Source organism: Canis lupus, chromosome 10 (genome assembly GCF_048164855.1).
Source record: "Canis lupus baileyi chromosome 10, mCanLup2.hap1, whole genome shotgun sequence".
Taxonomy (NCBI): domain Eukaryota; kingdom Metazoa; phylum Chordata; class Mammalia; order Carnivora; family Canidae; genus Canis; species Canis lupus.
In genome coordinates this window covers 30469403-30489534 of record NC_132847.1, presented here as the reverse complement: position 1 = coordinate 30489534, position 20132 = coordinate 30469403, and the positions used below count along the sequence as shown (strand labels likewise).

Sequence of the window (20132 nt, the reverse complement as noted above, 5' to 3'; positions counted from 1 at the left end):
CCTGTCCTAATTGTTCCCGGTTATATAAAGATTATACTTAAAACCCCACTCTTTTTATTTTGATAAGAATCATGTTAAAATCTAACCATACAGAAAGCTATAGCTTGGCTTTCATTTTCAAAAAAAAAAAATTGGAAGTGGAAAGTACTATGGGATTAATGTATCATTAAACCAAACTGACAGACATCTGGTCTTAATTGATTTTCCTTTCTGTTCACAGTTTTGAAATAAGGAATTAAACTTTATAAAAGTGAATTTAAAATCACAACTTAATATACATGCATTAGAGTGTAGTAGTTAAGAGCTCAGCCTCCAAAGTCTGAAAACTCTGGATTCACATCCCCGTTCCACTGCTTAATAGACTAACAGGGTGATTTGTGGAAAGTGTCTTAACTCATCTAGGCCTTTATTTGTAATATGGAGATAAGAGTATCTACCTAAATTTGTTTTAAGGATCACTGTACATGAGACTCAGTGCATAATGATGGTGTACTCATCATTATCATCATCATTATCATAGAAATCAGAAGTAATTTAACCTGATTACTTCTCAGTACCATTCTTTGATGAGGTTAGAGAGAGACAATCTAATTTAGTGTTGGCTCTTTCAATATTTTTTCTGGTCATAAATCTACACTGAGCTTTTTCTCTAGATTACCAGAGAAGCCAGCTGAAAACCTTGACATAAGTTGAGTCATGCAGGCTTATCTTTCAGAGTATTGAGTCCTATAATCTGCTCCCTCTGCACCTAACAGGACAAGACAAATGTGCAGTTGTGAAGTGTCTTGCAACTCCCATTTGCCCTCATTTTTGGAAAATACTACAATGTTTACAAACTGAAAACTTAAAGAACACAGATAACAAGTATAAAATATTAAAATGGTTATTGCTAAAAGGTAAATTAAAGAGCTCAGTCAGTAGAACATGCAACTCTTGATCTCACGGTTATAAGTTTGAGCCTCAATGTCTTTGTAGAGATTACTTTAAAAATATTTTAAAAATAGATAAACTGAGCCGTATTAAACATTTTAAGAGTTTATTTGAGCAAAAATTCATTCAAATTGGGCAGTCCCAAACCAGAAGTGTTTAGAAGCACTCCACTAACAGGAGCCAGGGCAAAAACTCATATAAAATAAGTATGAAAGCAAAGAAGAGGAGTTATTGATTGGTTATAGCTTAAAGCAGAGGAATTATTGATTGGTTATAGCTTAAAGCCCACTTGGCTAGTTATGATTGATTATCCTTAATGTTTTGATTTTGTAATCTTAAGGCATTTACAGACTTAGATTTTGGTTTGCTTCCATAGACCACCACAGCATTAGAGCCCCCTCGGTCTAATGCCTTCTTGTTTAATTAATTTAACATTATCAATCTCTGCATCTGAGAGATAAATGCCAGTAGCATTGATACATAACATTCTAGGTTTATGTATGTGTGTGTGTATATATATGTTATATATATGTATATATATGTATATCTGTAAATGTCTAGATATACATATATAATGTATATATATATATACACATATTTTAAATAATGCTGTTTTATTTCTTTTTTCCTTAACAGTAAAAGTGAATGTCTTTATGTCAGTGGATACACATTTTAAATAGTTTCATAGGTTTTTCATACTCTAAGTCATTTAACCAGTCTCCTATAATAATAAGGTTATTTCCTTTTATTCCCCCTACTATTGTAATGGTTCTATAATGGCTGCTCTATACATTTATTTGTCCAGGAGAAACACATATCTTTCACTTTCAAGGCTTTTAGGCAGAGTTTAGTGCCTGACAGAATGGCCAAAATCTAATTCTAGGAGATGATGAATTTGAAGAAGGCGCATGGTGGGACAATGGGGAAGGCAAAGAGATCATTAGCCAGGCCTCCAGACCATGAAAGTACTTTGAGATGGTCACTTAAATACAGGGCCTGCTTACCTTTGTAAACTTGAGGGATAATTGGGTTCCAAAGACCTCACTTCCACTAGGTGTGTGATGTCAGTAGCTATGTCGTCAGGCTGTGATGACTAGATGCTACCATCTTTCTGAGAGGATCAGGTAATCATGCTCATCATCCTTTCTTATCCTCCATTTTCTATGTGTCTATGAGTTATATCATCTCCTCTTGACTGACCTAGCTTTTGTTTAGGTATATCAATGCAGGCATATTGTTAAAAGATATGTTAATATATGTCCTAACACTTTAGAACATATTATACTTCAAGACATATTTGATGATTGAATTGTGTAATTCTCAAGCAATAGAATAAATGTATGGTTCCATTTCCAGAGCATTAAAAAAGGAAAGAAATTATGACATAATTCTACCTAATATTTTAATAATAATTTTAAAATATAAAATATTAGACAAAAGATTATTTTTTTAAGATTTTATTTATTTATTCATGAGAGACACAGAGAGAGAGAGAAACAGAGAGGCAGAGACACAGGCACAGGGAGAAGCAGGCTCCATGCAGGGAATCCCGACACAGGACTCGATCCCGGGTCTCCAGGATCATGCCCTGGGCCAAAGGCAAGCACTAAACCGCTGAGCCACCCAGGGATTCCCCAAGATTAATTTTTTTCTGTAGAATTATCAATGTACAAAATCAGTTGTTCAACTTTGTTCGTTTTGTACACAATTGAAAACACATCCAACCAGCTTCTGAACCACCACATTCTTTCCAGCCTCCACACTGCCCCAGAAAAAGGGGAAAAAAAAAAAAATATATATATATATATATATATAATGTAAATAGACTAAATTGCTAGTTTTGTAGAGAACAGGGTAGATGTTTGATAAGAGTCACATGTCCCATTCTCTTCCTTTCTCTGTCTTCTGTGCGGCTCCTGGGAAAAGTTGAACAAGGTGAAACAATGTATCAGGCCAACCACTTTCTCTTGTTCTGGCTTTATTCCACATACAGCATCAGAGTAGATAAGTGGAGGCAGGTGTTGTTCTGCAGAAATTGCTACCTTTACTCTTCCCCACCCACCTGTCCATGTGGTAGAGTTTGTAAGTGAACTTAGTATTTGTCTGTCTCTCTTGCTTTCTTTCTACATATACATACTCACTTGGCTATGATGGTTTAGATACTCAATCATGAAGCACACTTGGATCCCAAGATATAGATAAGGATACAAGGAAGTTAAGATGTACTCTAACCTTATAATTTATTGCCCTAATTGGGACACTTTGAAAAATGGTGCTTTGTAATAAAACTAGGACAAAGTGTAAACTGGGATATAAGGCCCTTTCTAACTTAAACCTTATGCCAGAGCTGAATCCTGGGCTTTTTATTCTTCTATCTGGTCAGGACTTTCCTGTTCTCCTCGTAAAGGCCAACAAGTGGCCTTGAGAGCTCTGAGGAGCACATTTGTTAAAACAAACACCTCACTCCCTGCACAAAATGAAGGAGAAACCCATTGTATTAAAACTGTTAATTGTATTCACACATTGATAGTATGTCCAGAAAATTTGGTGGTATGATGTATATAGGATTGTTTCCTGGCAAGCGGCCCCTATGTGATACTTCAGAATAGTGAGTGTATATATAAAAATTGGAAATCATGGCATGGAAGGCTATTATACCTGTCCACTTAGAAAGAATTTTGAAGGTGCCAAAGTCCAAGATGGCTCTTATCATGAATCAGGTTATGGACAAATCTGAGCCTGGAAGCCATTCTATTTAAAAAGACTTTATATATTTCTGGTCTGTTCCAATGTATGTTTACTTAATAGTCACATGTTCAGCAGGGAAATTTATTTAACTATTTCTAAGATTCTGTGGTAAAAGTCACTATTGCCATATATCCTGCCTATATAATGCATTTCAGTTATTCATTCTATAAATACATTTTAAAATCAACTGTATGCTAAACACTGAGTATACAACACCAGGTGAATTATAACCCCTCTGGCGATATCCTCAAGTGATTCCATTTTTTTTTTTCAAAAGGTCAAGTATATAAAATGTATGGACAATTTTTCATATGTATGGACTTTTTTCTAATATATTTTATCTGGAACGTCTTTAACTTTACATTATAAAGCCAATATACATTTTAAATGAAACAAATTAATCTCTGAGACTGATCCTTTAGTTTAGAAATAAACTCTAAAATTCCAGTTTGTGTTAATTTGTTTTAGCCTTTCTAGTTTGCTTGTCATATGTAACATCAAAGAAAGTAAGCACAACACTTTCGGGTATAAATACTTTCTAAGCTACTTGAACACCATGAGTATAAGTAGTAATGATCAACCTGTGTGTTTTTAATTAGAAGCCTATATTTAATATAATATACTGTGTCCTTTCCTGTAAGGAGTAATGATATAAACACACACACAGGTTGAGGGTAAAACAAACTGAAGGTGTCATGTTTTTTTCATTTCATTTCAGATGTAAAATTTTTATTCTTTGAACCAGGAAATAAGATGTGAAAGGCATTGATTGAACATTAACAAATGTTTATTCATATTTAAGTTTGGAAACTCATCTATTTTTCCTCTCCCATCTAAAAATAAATATGGAAGAGTTAACAAATTTTTAATTAAACAGCAAGCAAGATAATACTGAAAGCCTTAAATATGTATGTGTACACTATGCAGAGTAAAATGAGGGAAAAGTTAGTGTTGTAAATTAGGTTAAAAATCTGTATAGTTGATAAAGAAGAATTAATGTTACCACTAAAACTCAACTGATCAAACAAAAACATGATGCCCAAAAAACAAGATGATTATTTATCTTCCCTATTTTCCTTATATTGTTGTTTATGTTTATAATAGAAGGCACAAGACAATTACAAAGCCACTCTAACCATTATCAATTGTTTTTTTTTTTTTTTTTTTTTTAAAGATTTATTTATTTTAGAGAGTGAGAGAGTGCAGGCACGCTTGGTAGGGGGCGCCCAAGGGAGAAAGAAACTGAAGCAGATGCCAGGCTAAGCGCAGAGCCCTATGTGGGGCCTAAGCTGACAACCCCGAGATCAGAACCTGAGCTCACACCAAGAGTCAGATGCTTAACTGAGTGTGCCAGCCAGGTACCCCAGTTAGTTTTTCTTCTGAATCTACTTTTACACTGTATTTCTGATCAGCTCAAATTAAATAAAACACTAAGAAATACATGTGATTATTTGTGTTTTGTTTTTGTTGTTTGTTTGTTGTTATTACCTGCCTCAGATAAGTAAATCCGTTTCCAAACTATGTAGACGGACATGTTGTTACGTAGCAAATGGGAGGGCAGAGGTGGATTTCTTTGCCTAGATTAACTGGGCTATTGTGTCTGTTTTATGCTTTATTGTGGAAAGAGATCTTTTTAGCATAAGGGAGAAAGTGGATATTCCTTGGAAACTGAGATTGCCTTAAATCAGGGTCTTCTCACACAAGTCAATAGATGGAGGCAGGAAAAGGAAAACATCCACCATTCTTTCACCGAGAACTTTTCATCAGGTTTTTTACTTGTATTATTTTACTTAATATTTTCAGTCTATACAAATGTGGCAGCATTTACAGAGTGGTGAAGAATTAGTGCATTCATCTTGTTAATTTGGTGCCAGAATCTAGTGCCCTGTTATTTGCAGAAAAGAAAGGATGCCACTGTGAATTTATTCAGTTTAGTGCTGCACATAGGTTGCAATCAATAGATAATTTTATTTGTTACCTATACACAGTTCTTTTTATAAACACTGTAATTACTTTCTATCAATTCAATCAACTTTATCTCTTTAATCAGAGCAGTTTAATAAAATTTTAATAACATTTTCTTGCCCCAAACTGTCTGGAAAATTTTTAATTCTTTTCACTTTTCCGAGTAACATCAAAAATCCTAGTCTGTGAATTGTATTTGTAAAAATGATTACTATGAAGCTCTAGTTTTTAGGAACATCAACTATAATTCTGTCCATTGCTTTCTTATTACTCGCTTTAATTTGATATAGGAGATAAATAGCTAAAAACTAAAACATTATGATTAAATATATCACTACCTTCATTCTTCTAGAACATTGCCTTTGGTAACTAGGAGTTTTTCTTTTCTGCATTCAGTACTATCTAGGAAAATGTTAAGGCACATTTAAAAAGAGAGTATATGGGGACTCCCGGGTGGCTCAGTGGCTTAGCGCCTGCCTTCGGCCCAGGGCGTGATACTGGAGTCCTGGAATCGAGTCCCATGTCAGGCTTCTGCATGGAGCCTGCTTCTCCCTGTGCCTGTGTCTCTGCCTCTCTCTCTCTCTCTCTCTCTCTCTCTGGGTCTCTAATGAATAAATAAATTAAAATCTTTAAAAAAAGTATAATAAAAATCTGGCCTTTTAAATCTTCAGATCTTTAAGTTATGTGTTCTCTTCTGAACTCTCATTTGAAAAGATCTGTCAAAAATAGTCTTTTTCCCAGTCATACACAGAAAGTAGTAAAATAACTTAACCTGCATTCCAGAGATCACATACCATCATCCTATTGGATTGAAAAAGAATCTAGTGTTTGTTGTTGTTGTTGCATTATTTTTTTTGTCATTTTGAATTTATGGTAAATAAGGACAAAGTTAAGTATACTTCTAGGAGTAAATGGAATTCTCAAAGAAATAAGCTAACTCTTCCTCATCCTTAGTGCTAAGATATAATTTAGGGAAAAAAATGTTCATCAGATGCTTGCCTCTAATATTTACTCACTTTATATGGCTGAATGGCTTACAATGAGTATAGTGTCTCTTTGCTTCTCTACATGTCAGTTCTAATGTAAATAAAGAAATTATTACTTCAGGTACTTTTCTATAAGTATTTGTTACATAATATGTGATAATTGGGATTGCAAATCAAACCACAAGACAACTGATAAGTTGATACAATTTTATCACTTATTTGAGGAAAAAAATTTTAACTGTACATAAAAATACCTGATTGAAATATTATTAATGCCTTTACAAGTGTACATTTATAAACTGTTCACCTTTCCACTTATAGATGGAGAACTCCCATATGCATTCATAAGTTAACATTGAGACATTTGAAAAGCCCCTGTTAAATCCTTCAGATTCTAATTGTGGTCCAGATCAAAGATGCTTTTATAGGAAAAGACTTAAGAAGTTTTGATAACTAATTGGATAAAGGAGAAAAGAGAAGATGAGGGCACCAACCTGACACTGGAAAGACATTATAGAAAAAAAGGAACAGAACAAACAGACTGAAAGCTAACCATGGGCAAAGAGAAAGCCAGAACGAGACTCAGAGGCTCTGACCTGCAGACTTTGCTCATGATCACACTTTCCACTCCCTCCTCACATTCCCCTTTTTAAAGCATCATTGGATTCAACTAAACTCATGTTCTTCTCTTTGAAGAAAGTACTCATTATGCCAATTGCAGGCCTTTGCTAATTTTGCAAAATATAGCCCTTCTCAACTAAGCAAACGTGGGGCTTTTTCAAATGGATACATATTAATTTACCATTTTCAATCTTGAAGAGAGAAAGAATATGAATGAATGAGATTTTTTAAAGACTTCACTGCAGAAATACAGTCAATGGCAAATTGCTCTTCAAAACCTCAAAAAGGGCTTGAAAATATGTGGGTGCACACTAAGGACTAAATGAACCTACTGATTAGGAACTCTGGAAGGATAGTATTCCTCTGGAGGTTAAGGTCATGGAAAGTTCAGTTCCCTGTAAAGAGACTGGTTAGTCTGACCCATAGTTTGCCCCGTCAAGTAGCTGGTCTATTCCTTCTATATAATTAAATTTTTGTTAGTTGTTTTAAAACACACAAAAACAGGATGTATCTTTTTTGTGGTTTTTCTTTGATGAGTTTCTAAAGGGAATAGTTTGAGGTTTTTCTCTTGATGGGACACAGAACAGCTAGTATTGTAGGGAGTTTGCACATGTGAATTATATTTTTGTTCTTGGTAGAGACGTTGAAATTTTACAGGGCCATATTTAAAGGACTTTGCTTTAAGTTGATGACTTTAGCTTTATCAAAAAAGGTCACTCTGGATGCCATTATGCTCAGTGACTGTAATGTGATGTGCAAATTTATGAGTACTCTCTTGTTTTGAGTTTGGAATTATAAATATAGATTAGAAGCCCCATAAAGATTTTTGCTTCCAAACCTCTCATTGTGTTTCAAGAGAATAATTAAAAAACAATCAAGAAATCTTCTCAAACTTGGCCAGGGAAAAAGCATAATATGGCAACCAGACATTCAGATGGGGTCCAGAATACGAGGTCCCCCAGTGGAGCTTACGAGCTGTTTGACCCTGAGAAAGTTATTTCATTTCTCTGCATTTCAGTTTCTTCATTTGCAAAATGGTGATAGTAATACTACTTCTAGGCTCTTTGTGAAGATAAAATTGCTTAACATATGTGAAGCACAAAGAAAACACAGTAAATGTGATATAAGTGTTATTATAACTATTGGATATAAAATATATTTTAAATCTGGCTTTTTATCAAGAATATAGTGCAAAATTATAAATCCATCAGTTATATGTAACTTATTTTTCCACTTACCTATTTTTTTCCACTTAACCTATTTTAAGACAAAGTTCTAGTTGGTTAAAAAAAATTAGAACTTTCAGACCATCAAGTAAATGACTACATAAATGCATAGTATTTGATATTACCAGCTGTCTTCTCTGGATTTTCCCTTTCTTCTTTAAATTACAGGGAGGTTTTGGGGTGCCTGGGTGGCTCAGTCAGTTAAGTGACTGCCTTCTGCTGGGTTCAGGTCATGATCATGGAATCCTGGGATCAAGCCCCATATCAAGCTTCCTGCTCAGTGGAGAGCCTGCTTCTCCCTCTCTCTTTCTGTGCTTTCTCTCTCTCTCTCTCTCTCTCTCTCTCTCTCTCTCTTTCTCTCTCTCAAATAAACAAAAATTTTAAAAAGTAAAAATAAATGGCAGGGAGGTTTTTCTTTGCTCACTCTGCTCAGTAAGACAAAGCTATTGAGTTGAAGTCCTGTTAGTATTAGAATGATTCAATCACACACATATTGGGGTTGGAAGGGGAGTGTGTCATGTGCTACGTATGCAGATAGGAAGCAAAGTAATATGGTTTGACATGAGAAGGTTTAGGTACTACATACTCTTCATTCAGTATATTCCAGGGCCTTGTTGACTGCCTAGAGAAACAAAAGTAAACATGAGGAAGTAGCATTCTTGTTTACGAATTCCATGACAATGCAATATACAAATGCCATATAGCTTATTTTTAAAAAATAGTCTATTAATCAGGGACGCCTGGGTGGCTCAGTGGTTGAGTGTCTGCCTTTGGCTCAGCTTGTGATCCCAGGGTCCTGAGATCCAGTCCTTCATCAGGCTCCCTGTGGGAGAGCCTGCTTCTCCCTCTGCCTATGCCTCTGCCTCTGCCTCTGCCTCTCTCTCTGGGTCTCTCATGAATAAATAAATAAAATATATTTTTTAAAAATCCATTAATTAAATTTGCGTTGAATACATCTACATTGCTTTATTTCCAACTTGCAAACTTTCCTCCAGGGCAGCTACAGAAAACTTGGCCAGGATTCCAGCTCATGAGGGTAGAATTTGGGATTGAGTTCTAGGAAGGAGGGGATATCTCACCAAAAGTTGTTTGGATAAATAGAATTGAGAGGATGAGAAGAGATAATCTGAGAGTCAAGCTGAGGAAAACCAAATGCCCTCGGCAGGAAGAATTTGAATCCATTAGGAACAAGGGTGCTTATTTCAAATTGTTTTGAATAATATTGGGGTGATGTCAGATTAACTTTATAGTAGGACGATGCATAGTCATGGTGGGTTAGCCAAAAATATAAGATTAGAGTGGAAATCAACTTCTCCAGACCTGTGTTGTTCTTTTTCCATATTGGCCATTTTATTTTTCCTTAGGAGGATTCAGCAAGAGAAACCAGAACACAGAGATGCAAAGCACTATACCATCACCTGCACTAAGAAAAACCTAAAAAGTCAGTTAGGCATCTGAATCTTGGTTTTTGGCTCTGGCTGTGATCTCAGGGTTGTGAGATAGAACCCTGCAAGCGGCTCCATGCTTAGCACAGCATCTGCTTGAGGTCCTCTCTCCCTCTTTCTCTCTCTTTCTCTCTCTCCCTCCTCTACTAGCCCCTCCTGCTAGAGCTCTTTCTCTCTCAAACAAATAAATCTTTAAAAAAAAAAAAGGTGTGTTTTGAGAATTAGTGTCTTATTCATCCATGGTACCTTTGCCTCATTAAGATGGATAATTGAAATTTGATTTTCCTCAACCAGTTTTATTTTTTCTCAATAGAAAAAAAAATCATCTTATACCTCACCTACTTTTTGTAGTCATTATTTCTTACTGAGTTTACTGCTCTCAGCTTTCTGACAAGCTCCAAAATAATGATCTATGCTGTGTATTGTTAAATGTTCAGTCAGACAGATAGATACAGATAGATGAGTATGTGTTGCACAAAGACAGTTTAGCATTATTTAATCAATATTTGTTTGATCCGCATAAAATGACTATAAATGTAAGTTACATCCCATCTGTTTTATCATCCATGTGAAGCCAACCTCATTTCTAAAACTTGATTTCTTATGTAATTGCCCTAGAATGACAGAGGATGATCAGTTGGGAAGAAGTACCTTTTGGACTGGCAAGATAACGGATAGTTATGTTTAAGTGTGTTTCACATATTGGGCTTTCTCGTTTTTTAGTGGCCTTCAGGATAAGTAGCATCATGACTTGGTAATTACTAGCTGTTAATCATTAGCTTGGCTTTGAAATCACACAGACCTGGGTTTGAGGGTAAATGTATGAGTCTAGGTGTGTGAACAAATAACCATCAAATTGCTCAATGTCTGCCACAGAGAAGGCCCTCAGTAAGATTTATAGAATTAATCTTTCTTTACTTCAGTTTCCTTGTCTGGAAAATAACAAGGATATGTACTTCATAAGATTTGTGAGAATTAAACAGGATACTGCATGACCTAGCAGCTATTATAATTACCTATTACTTATAGGTCTTCTTCTCAACGGTCAGCCTTTAAGCCTAAACATATTAATGCATGTGACATAAAACTCATGTTTCCATGACTGGTTTTTAAACTCTTCAATGTAGGTATCAAATCAAGCATTCAGAAGGCTGGGAATATGTGGCAAGAGTGGAAATGGACATGGGTTAACAGTGTCTGTGTTGAGAGATGCAGTTTCATTAGTCTAATTAAATGCATGCCACTTTACATATTTGTGAGTGATCTTAGTCTAAAGAACAGGGTCATCAGAGGGAGTAATATCTTCTGCCAAAGCACTGTGCATCAGGGAGCCTAGGAGCTTCTTGGCATATTTTAGAGAACAGTGTATAAGACCATTATGTCCTCAGCAATGCTCATCAGTGTAAAGTGGAATATCACTCACTGCTAGTTGTAATTTCAGGATCACATACTTTACTATTAAACCATGTGATAACGAGTGTTAAAGTGTTAGCTATAGTGCACTGCACATTGCAGTTTCCATAGTCTGTTCTTTAACTCCCATGTTACATGAAAGAATTGTTCCATGATTCTCTTTATGAACTCTTCTCAACAACATTTATTCATCAATTCAATTCATTTAAGGAAGTCTGCTGAACCATAATTTATTGAGCTATCTTTGTAGATGCAAAGATGACTAAAGATGTTTAGGTAGGACTGTGACTTAGAATTTCAGAATTTAAGCTGTAGGTTACTCAGAGCCAGTAGAGGTTCTTAAGCAGGAACCTAACCTGTCCAGAGCTGAGCTTCAGAAAGACTACTTTGGTATGGAAAGTGCACTGGAGTGAGAGTTTGAAGAGAGAATTCAAGAAGACATCAAATACTGAAGGCTTGGATTTAGGGAATGACAGTGAGCTGGTAGATTTGGGACTGATTTAAGAAAAGTTTAAGATAGGGCTTGCTCACCAAATAAAGCTGCTTTGTGTGGAGAAGGTTCAAGGTTGACTTGAAGGCTTCCACCTGGGCATCTGCATGCTTCACCTCACCCGATACTTGGAGAGAAGTACATTCCACAGGGGAGATGCTGAACTTCTCTGGAAGAACAAACTAGAAAGACCCCTAATTTCATTATTCTTTAGAGTCTAAAGCATGGATAGTTATTGTGCTGAATATTGTTCAATGATGGACTGGTTATATATAGATTAGCATAGGCTAAGAAAAGGGGTTTTATAATCCTTAGTAGAGACTGCAATCTATACTGCTGAGAATTTTAGTATGTTTGGTGGCTGTTCATGACTGTTAATAGGTTGACTCTTTACACTTGTGAGTTTTACTATCTCTATTAAACACAAAATATATACATCTTTAACATTGTGGTACTTGTTGGATATGTTTTACTTTCCAGTTCCACATGTGTACATCCAAGCACAGTAAATGCCCAGCATCAAAAACAACTGCTAAAAATTCTATTAATGTAACATAGTATCTTTACTTTTTAAAGAATTTCACCTTTATATAAGCTCAATTCATCATTATTTCTGAAAACTTGACTTTAATCATTTGAAATCATGTTTATGTAATTAAGGAACTCTTATTTCCATATACCATGAAATTATGTCTTAAAAAAGTGTCAGTGTCCTATGATAGAAGAAAAGATGTTTTGATTTTCATAACATTACAGGAAATTAAAAATTTCCTCAGGGTTTTATAATCAAATCCTGAATTCAGTCTCAAAATAATGGTTCTGCTTTCACTATAAAAATGTATATATTATTTTATATCTATGCAATATTTTATTATAGGTTATTGAGTAATGGGTTGAATGAAGGCATTAAAAAAGGCATTATAAGTCAGAAAAAAATAGTTTAAAATAAAGAACAAAAAGAAGCAAACTTTGTCAACATGACACATAATAATAAATAGAAAGTGTAATAAACAGAAAAGCAATTAGATCCTATCTGCATTGGGTTATAAATTGATATTTGAAGATGATTATTAGATTTAACCAACTTTCTTTCTTTACTATTATCCTAAACTGTTTGAATTATATGAAATGCCTTGTGATACTGGTCAGTGTTTTATGGAGAAACAGGCACAGTTCTAAGTTGCCATCAAGTTGTCAGCCTGTAGGTGAAGAAAAAACAGTGAAGCCTGTGACCAATGAAGCTAGCTAGTAAATTTAAAGGGTGAGATTCGGTCTCGACAGGAAAGTGTAGGGAGAATAATCAAGATAAAATAATGTTCACAGAACTAGACGGAATATTGAACCCAATAACTTGTAAAGTACAGCTGCAGAGAAGGAAATGGAAAAGCAAAACAATTTTAAAAACCCTGCCTTTCCAATATTCACAGAACATCTACATTGATTTTTTTTTCATTTGAATCAATGTTGATGACTATCACTGTTTTTTACTATGGTTAATCATTTCATGTTATGCTGGTTATATCAGTGTCCAGCTTCATAGCTAGGATCATCATTGACACAGTGTGACTTCAGACTTTGCTTCTTAAGTCATGTTTGTTTCTTGTGATGAATGACTATAATCTGGTGTTATTAAGTATTGATTTTGTGTATGTGTGTGCTGTTTTTCTTTTAAAGTCAATTGACCCTGGCCAGCAGTTCACATGGGAACATTCAAACTTGGAAGTAAACAAACCAAAGAATAGATATGCAAATGTAATTGCATATGATCATTCTCGGGTTCTCCTATCAGCAATAGAAGGTAAGGAAATTCTTTTTTTTTTTTTTTATTGGAGTTCAATTTGCCAACATATAGCATAACACCCAGTGCTCATTCCGCCAAGTGCCCCACTCAGTGCCCATCACCCAGTCACCCCAACCCCCCACCCACCTCCCTTTCCACTACCCCTTGTTCTAATGTTATTTATACTTTTATTTTCATGAGTTTACGAGTGTGCATGATAATATAGTTTTAGCTAGGTTTTTCGCTATCAATGGAAATAGTTAATTAAGATTCAGGTACCACTTGTTCTCACATTTTCTTTCCCATACAAATGTACTATATATGGGCACACAATATCCCTAACACAATATAACATAAAGGCATCTTTCATTACCTTCTTGCTTCAACTCTAGATGAAAGACGTTATGATGTAGTTGATGCTTATAGAGGGGAAGTAGATCAAAGTTGTCCATTTTACTGATGGCTGCTGACCATTATAAGTAAATGGTGATTGTTGGAAAATATTCCTTGATTGTTTTTTTTGTTAAATGGGTGGGGAGGGGGGCGGGGGACTTGTTTGTAAATAAACCTGGATAGCCACTAGAGACAGACTAAAGGTTAGGAGTTGGTGGTGTGGTGATTAATTAAAATTAAGCATATTGGAAATCTCTGGTACTGCTAATTTGTGGACTGCTTGGTAATCTATCTCTCACAATTGTAGTAAAGAGTGCATTCCAGAGGGAATGGTTGCTCCAAAAGATGAGGATTACACCTCTAATATACCTAGCTTCTTAAAAGGATTCATGAGGAGAGTATTTTCTATTCATCCCTTTCTTGTAATAAATCCCTTCACATGGCATATTAAAATCAATTAGGAGCTCATGTTCAACACTCAGCATTTTGTTAGGTTTCTTTTGGCTATGGTAGTACATTTCGGTCCATAAAAAAAGAATTTATAATGTCACTTAAATCCTTCCTTCTGTCATAATTGCTAACCTAGACCACCAACTGCCACATACCACATTCATCCTCATTGGCATCCTTTGGAAAAGTTCTGTGGCCTTTTCATACATGAAAGTTCACTGCTTACTCTCTTCCAGATGTTTTGTCAAGCATTAAATAATACAAGCTTCATACTCAGTCCTTTTTAGAACCTGGAAGTTCAAACATTGTCATCCATAGTCATCCAAATATCTTTCACTTTTTTTCTGCTTCCCAAATCTGTGATGACTACCATTTAACCTCATAACTCTAACCAAGTCCTACATGCTTTCGTTAGTGCCCAAAATTAATTTGAAAATGAGATGCTGCTTAAAAGCTTTCCCAGCAAGCACAAAAGGCAACCAATACATTTATTTCCAGTTCTTTAGGAAGAACTATCTTTCCGCATTTAAGCAAGCCTATCATACCTGCAGCCTCCTCTCTTCAAAATGGTTTTACGTGGCATAGATCTATTTTGTAGAATTCTCACAATCAATCAACATCGAAAGTTGGAAAATATTATAACCCTTTTTTGAGGCTATTGAAGATACTAGGAGTTCAAGAGTTAACTTTTCTCCATATGAAAAAATATGATCAGGTTTGTAAAAATTTCACCAATGCTAGTTATTCAAGCAGGGGGTATCAAACAGGCAATTGCTTCAAGTCCTATTTGAAAACTGTAATTGGTATATGTGGAGGATTAACATATAGCATTTATAATTTATCTCTGTATTTCTCACTTTAAAAAGTTAAACAAAAAGCAATTTCTTGTCTCAAGTCTCCTAAATCAACTCCATAGTTAGTAAGAAACTAAACCAAGTCACAAGTGGAGGAGAAGATCTTTTTGCCATTAGTGAAACAGGTAAGTTATAGAAATTAAATGAATATAAATTGAGAACCTATTTGGCATAATCTTGGCTGGAGAACTTGTCCGTCTGCCTTTGCTGTATTGTATAGCATTATTTCCACTTGGAATTTAGGTCATTCAGTACTACTGTCACCTTGTACTTTTGCCTACTTTATCATTATTTTCTTTAACCTGTTATTTTCCATCATCTTTGAACAGTAAAGTATGTCGAAGGACAAAAAATATTCTTCCTTGTACCTTTATTATGATCGATGGAAGCTATGACCATTCCATTTCTATGCTCTTTTTACAGTACGAAAGCAAAAGCACTTGAATCAGGCTAAAACCTGCCTTTTTATAGCTCTGTGCTCACAAATATATCCTAAATCTAGAGCTGACCTAGAAACCAAAAGTCTTTCAATTTTAAGTCGTATGCAAAAGGTTAGAAGCATTTAATTGAAGTTTATGGGCTATATAGAGAGCTTTAATCTAGATTACAACCTCGAATGGTATTTTATCTTAGACTAAGCCCTACTCGGCAGATATTTAAGGGGGTAAGCCACAGTCCTATATCTTAAGCACGGAAAAGGAATGCTGGCAACAGGAATCACACAACTGCTAACTAAGGCTTCTCACATAAAGGGAGCTTTGATAACACAGAGCCAGATTTTTCAAGAGTATTTAAATGTTAAGAGACCTCATGCACAATTTATAAAATTGAACATGCTTGTTTGGGGTTCCACCTGTGGTGATAACTTGAAAGATTTTGGTTGAAGGTTTACTTTGGACATTTTTGCTGCTGTTCTCTCAGTGGTGCAGCTCCTCTTCATGTTTACTTTGCAGAGTGGTCTGACAGACAATAAAGGAACGCTGGAAGTTACCACAGTGATTCCTATTATCTTTATCTCTGTTTCCTGGAGCCAAACCTTTCCACTACCTCCACTGAGCAGTGGCAGGGAAATAAAATAAGGAATGGGGAACTGTGTGTCAGCACCAGTGTGTTTATTGAATTTCATGAAACTAGTAATACTTCATGACATGTTTCCAAATTACAGTCATTTTATTTATGCTGAGGAAAATGTAGACTAAATTCAAGAGATTTCTAACTACAGAAACACTTATAATTGTTGAATTATAGAGCAAGCAGTATGGAAACACAATTAAATTTTTGACTAGTACAGTTACTGTTGGCATCCCCTCCATGTGGAAGCTGTCCTTAAGAGATATCAGTAACTCCTGAGGAAGAGAGGTGATAGGATATATTTTCATAGTTTAAACTATATATTGTCAAAGACTAAATGGAAACTAATACTTATGTCTACATAAAATAATAAGTAATTATCTGTTTAATCTTATAGAATCCAAAGATGCTCATTACTTTTACTAAAGTAGCAAAAAAGAAATGGATAAACCAAAAGATGAAGAGCAAAGAAATCTGGGTTTGGATCACAGCTTACTAGTCACTTACTAGTCACGTAACCTCACCTTCTCTGAGTGTCAATTCCTCAGCTGAAACCTTTTTTAAAAAAATTTTTCAATTTAAGTAGATTTGACAAACAATGTCACATTAGTTTTAAGTATACAACATAAGTTTTATGCAACTGATTCAGTTTCTCTTTAGGTTATGCTGTGCTCACCACAAGTGTAGTGTCCATCTCTCCCCATACAAGGCTAGCTACTAAAGTACCATTGGCCATATTCCCTATGTTGTGCCTTTTATTCCCATGATTTATCTATCCCATAATTGGAAACCTGTATCTCCCACTCCCCTTCACCCATTTTACCCATCCTTTCATCCCCCCTTTCCTCTGGCAACCAGTGGTTTGTTCTCTGTATTTATAGGTCTGATTCTGATTTTTGTTTACCCATTTGTTTTGTTAAATTCAGCATGTGAGTAAAATTTCTTTTACTTCTGACTTCTACGAGTTAGCTCTACATAGCTTTCTTATGAATTTTATCATTTACCGTACGCACAACAGTGTTTTACTGTGTATATATTTGTGTGTGTGTCTGTGTATATTCACATCATATATAAGAATAGAACTCAAATTGGAAATGAGCTCTTCTGATTCCTCAATTCATGGTTACATAGGCCCACCTCCTTTACACTGCTTTCCTATGGATAGACCATGTGTCTGACTAAGTTACTGGCTTGAATCTAAATGTCCAGACTTACCATTTTGCCTAAAAATCCATTTTATCATTGGGCATTAAACAATAAATAATACAAACATTGCATTTTAGTATTTCATTTCCTATTTTATGGCATAATTAATCTGAGGCAATGACACGATATGGCAACTCATCAGAGACCCAAATGCATCAGAGCCCTGTGGTTGCAGAAGTAAGGTCAAATGCATCTATCTCTCACTGATTCCGAAGGTGGTTTACTTGCCTCGGTAACTCTGTATGTATCTTCAACTTCTTATAAACCCAGGAATATTAATTAGTGGCAGATTATTTATTGGAATATAACTAGCAAAACTTCAATATAATTATTTCAGTCCTAGATTTTTAAAAAAAGGTATTTTCCCCCTAAAACATAATTATTCTTCACTGCTACCAGTAATTTATTTCTATTAGTAGGATCATAATTCATATTTTACTTTAAAATCCATATTCAAATGGAATTTTTAAAAATTGTTGGCCAGGACTAAATATAAGGTAAAATTTAAAACTCTACTTTTTATGTCAACAACAAAGATAAAAAGTTAAAATAGATGTAATTATTTGGATACCTGTGGTGTATTGGGCACCGTGTCATAGATTTTATACCATGTATGAAATCATGGATAGTTTATCTATAATGTTCAGAACAATCTCAAAAGCTAGTTGTTATCATCAATTTTACAGATGAAGAAACTGTTAAACCTTTAAAATTCAATCAAGTAACTTGTTTATAATTAGTAGCTAGTAGTTTGAGGCAGAGCCAAAATTCTTATATGAGTCAGTCAAACTCAAGACTGCTATTCTCTCGAATTGGCCACTCAGAACTGTAGCATTTTTTGAAGTCATAATGACCATACATATATATGTCATACCTATTCAAAAATGATGGATTTTTGCCTGGGAAGACTGTCTAGGAATTTTGAAATACACATTTTTAAACACTCGTGTTGGAAATCTGAGAACTAGAGGTCTTCCATTGTGTTCTTAGACTCTAGTCAAAGTGAAATTTTCCAAAGAATAAATGACATATAAATGGTTTCAGTTGGCTTTTTTGGTCTGTTTAATATTATTTTTAAAGTTCTATTAGGAAGAACATCGAATAAGAAGACAGAAGACTGGAAACTAAATTCTAAGCTAAGCTATTCTGTGACCATGGGCATGTCACTTAGTACAGTTAACCCTTTGGGGAAGCTAGATCCTTTTTAAAATCTCGCAAGCATTTTAAACATCACTTGGAAACAAATGACACTTACCCAATTTATGTATACATTAATTTCAGAGAGTTCAAGGGCACAGAAGCCCTTTGTAAGCTCATTCGTCAATTTAGAAACTCCTGACTTCGGTGTTTTGTTCTGATTGAGGGCAGAATGAGGATGCGTAAAACCCTTCCTGCTCTTCCTAAAATTCTGAAAATTGATTCTAAATCTAGAAATCAGTAGACACTGATTAATATTTATTATATAAATATTAAATCTTAGACATTAAGAGATTCATTCTCCTAAAACAAACAAAGAAACAAACAAAAAGCCCACATTTAAGCTAGAGGATTTACACCAAATTGAACTATTAGCCTGTGTGTGTCTCTTCTACCAAGCCAGATCTAAATGGTTTTATCCATGAAAGAGTTTCAAATGACAAAGAATAGGAGCGCCTGGCTGGCTCAGCTGGTTAAGCATCTGAATCCTGATTTTGATGCAGGTCATGATCTCAGGGTTGTGAGTCCAGCTTCACAACTCAGTGAGGTGTCTGCTTAAGATTCTCTCTCCCTCTACCCCGACGCTTGCACTTGTGCATGCACCCTCTCTCTCAAATAAATAAATAAATCTTAAAAAAAAGAAATGACAAATAATCCACATCATGTAATATGTATTCTGTAACACGAGTGCTTATAAATCTGATAAGAGAAGTTTAGTGAAATAGGAGGTTTTTATTTTTTCTGGTTTGGGGGGAATATATTTAAAGTTTTAAAATACAAATATATGTATTCACTCTTTTTCTTTAGTGGATACATTGTTACAAGGGCTCACATTCTTCTCAAGAACTTCTGTTAAATCATCCTAAGCTATTCTTGCTTCTGAAGAGTTTGTGCCTCAGTTTCCTCATCAGTGTCATAGGATTAATAATAGTACCTGCCTCCTAGAATGATTAGGGCAATTTAATGAATTAATACATATAAAGTTTTTAGGGGAGTGTCTGGAACAAAGAAAATGCCTAATAAATATTGGAAACTATGAAAATTACCAGTGCTGTTATTATGAATTCTTTTATTACTACTAATATGTCCTTTTGGTTTGCATAATAGGAACAATTAAAAAAATTCAACTGCAAATAATACAGATGATGTTGCAACAGCCTGATTATTTGTGAGATGGGAAATTTAGCACTTTAAAATGAGAAAGTGACTCAAGGAAATCACTGCCCCTCAGATAAATCATATATTTTTTTAAAGTAAAGAAAAGAAACTACTGGTATTGCCCTGTATTGTTGAATTATCTTTGACTGCCACACTAGTGCTTCGCATTTAAGTAGCGCCTTAGCTTCTCTACTGCAGT

At 34.9% G+C, this 20132-nt stretch overlaps 1 protein-coding gene across 38 annotated transcripts in view; it reads left to right on the top strand.

The window, feature by feature from the left end:
• The window catches only part of PTPRD (protein tyrosine phosphatase receptor type D), a 2176041-nt gene that overhangs the window by 2083104 nt on the left and 72805 nt on the right, over nucleotides 1–20132 (top strand). For all 38 annotated transcript variants that reach the window (XM_072841294.1, XM_072841327.1, XM_072841326.1 and 35 more), the window contains one exon: nucleotides 13499–13622. In XM_072841294.1, coding sequence (XP_072697395.1) covers nucleotides 13499–13622 — 124 coding nt within the window. The remainder of the gene's footprint in view (nucleotides 1–13498; nucleotides 13623–20132) is intronic.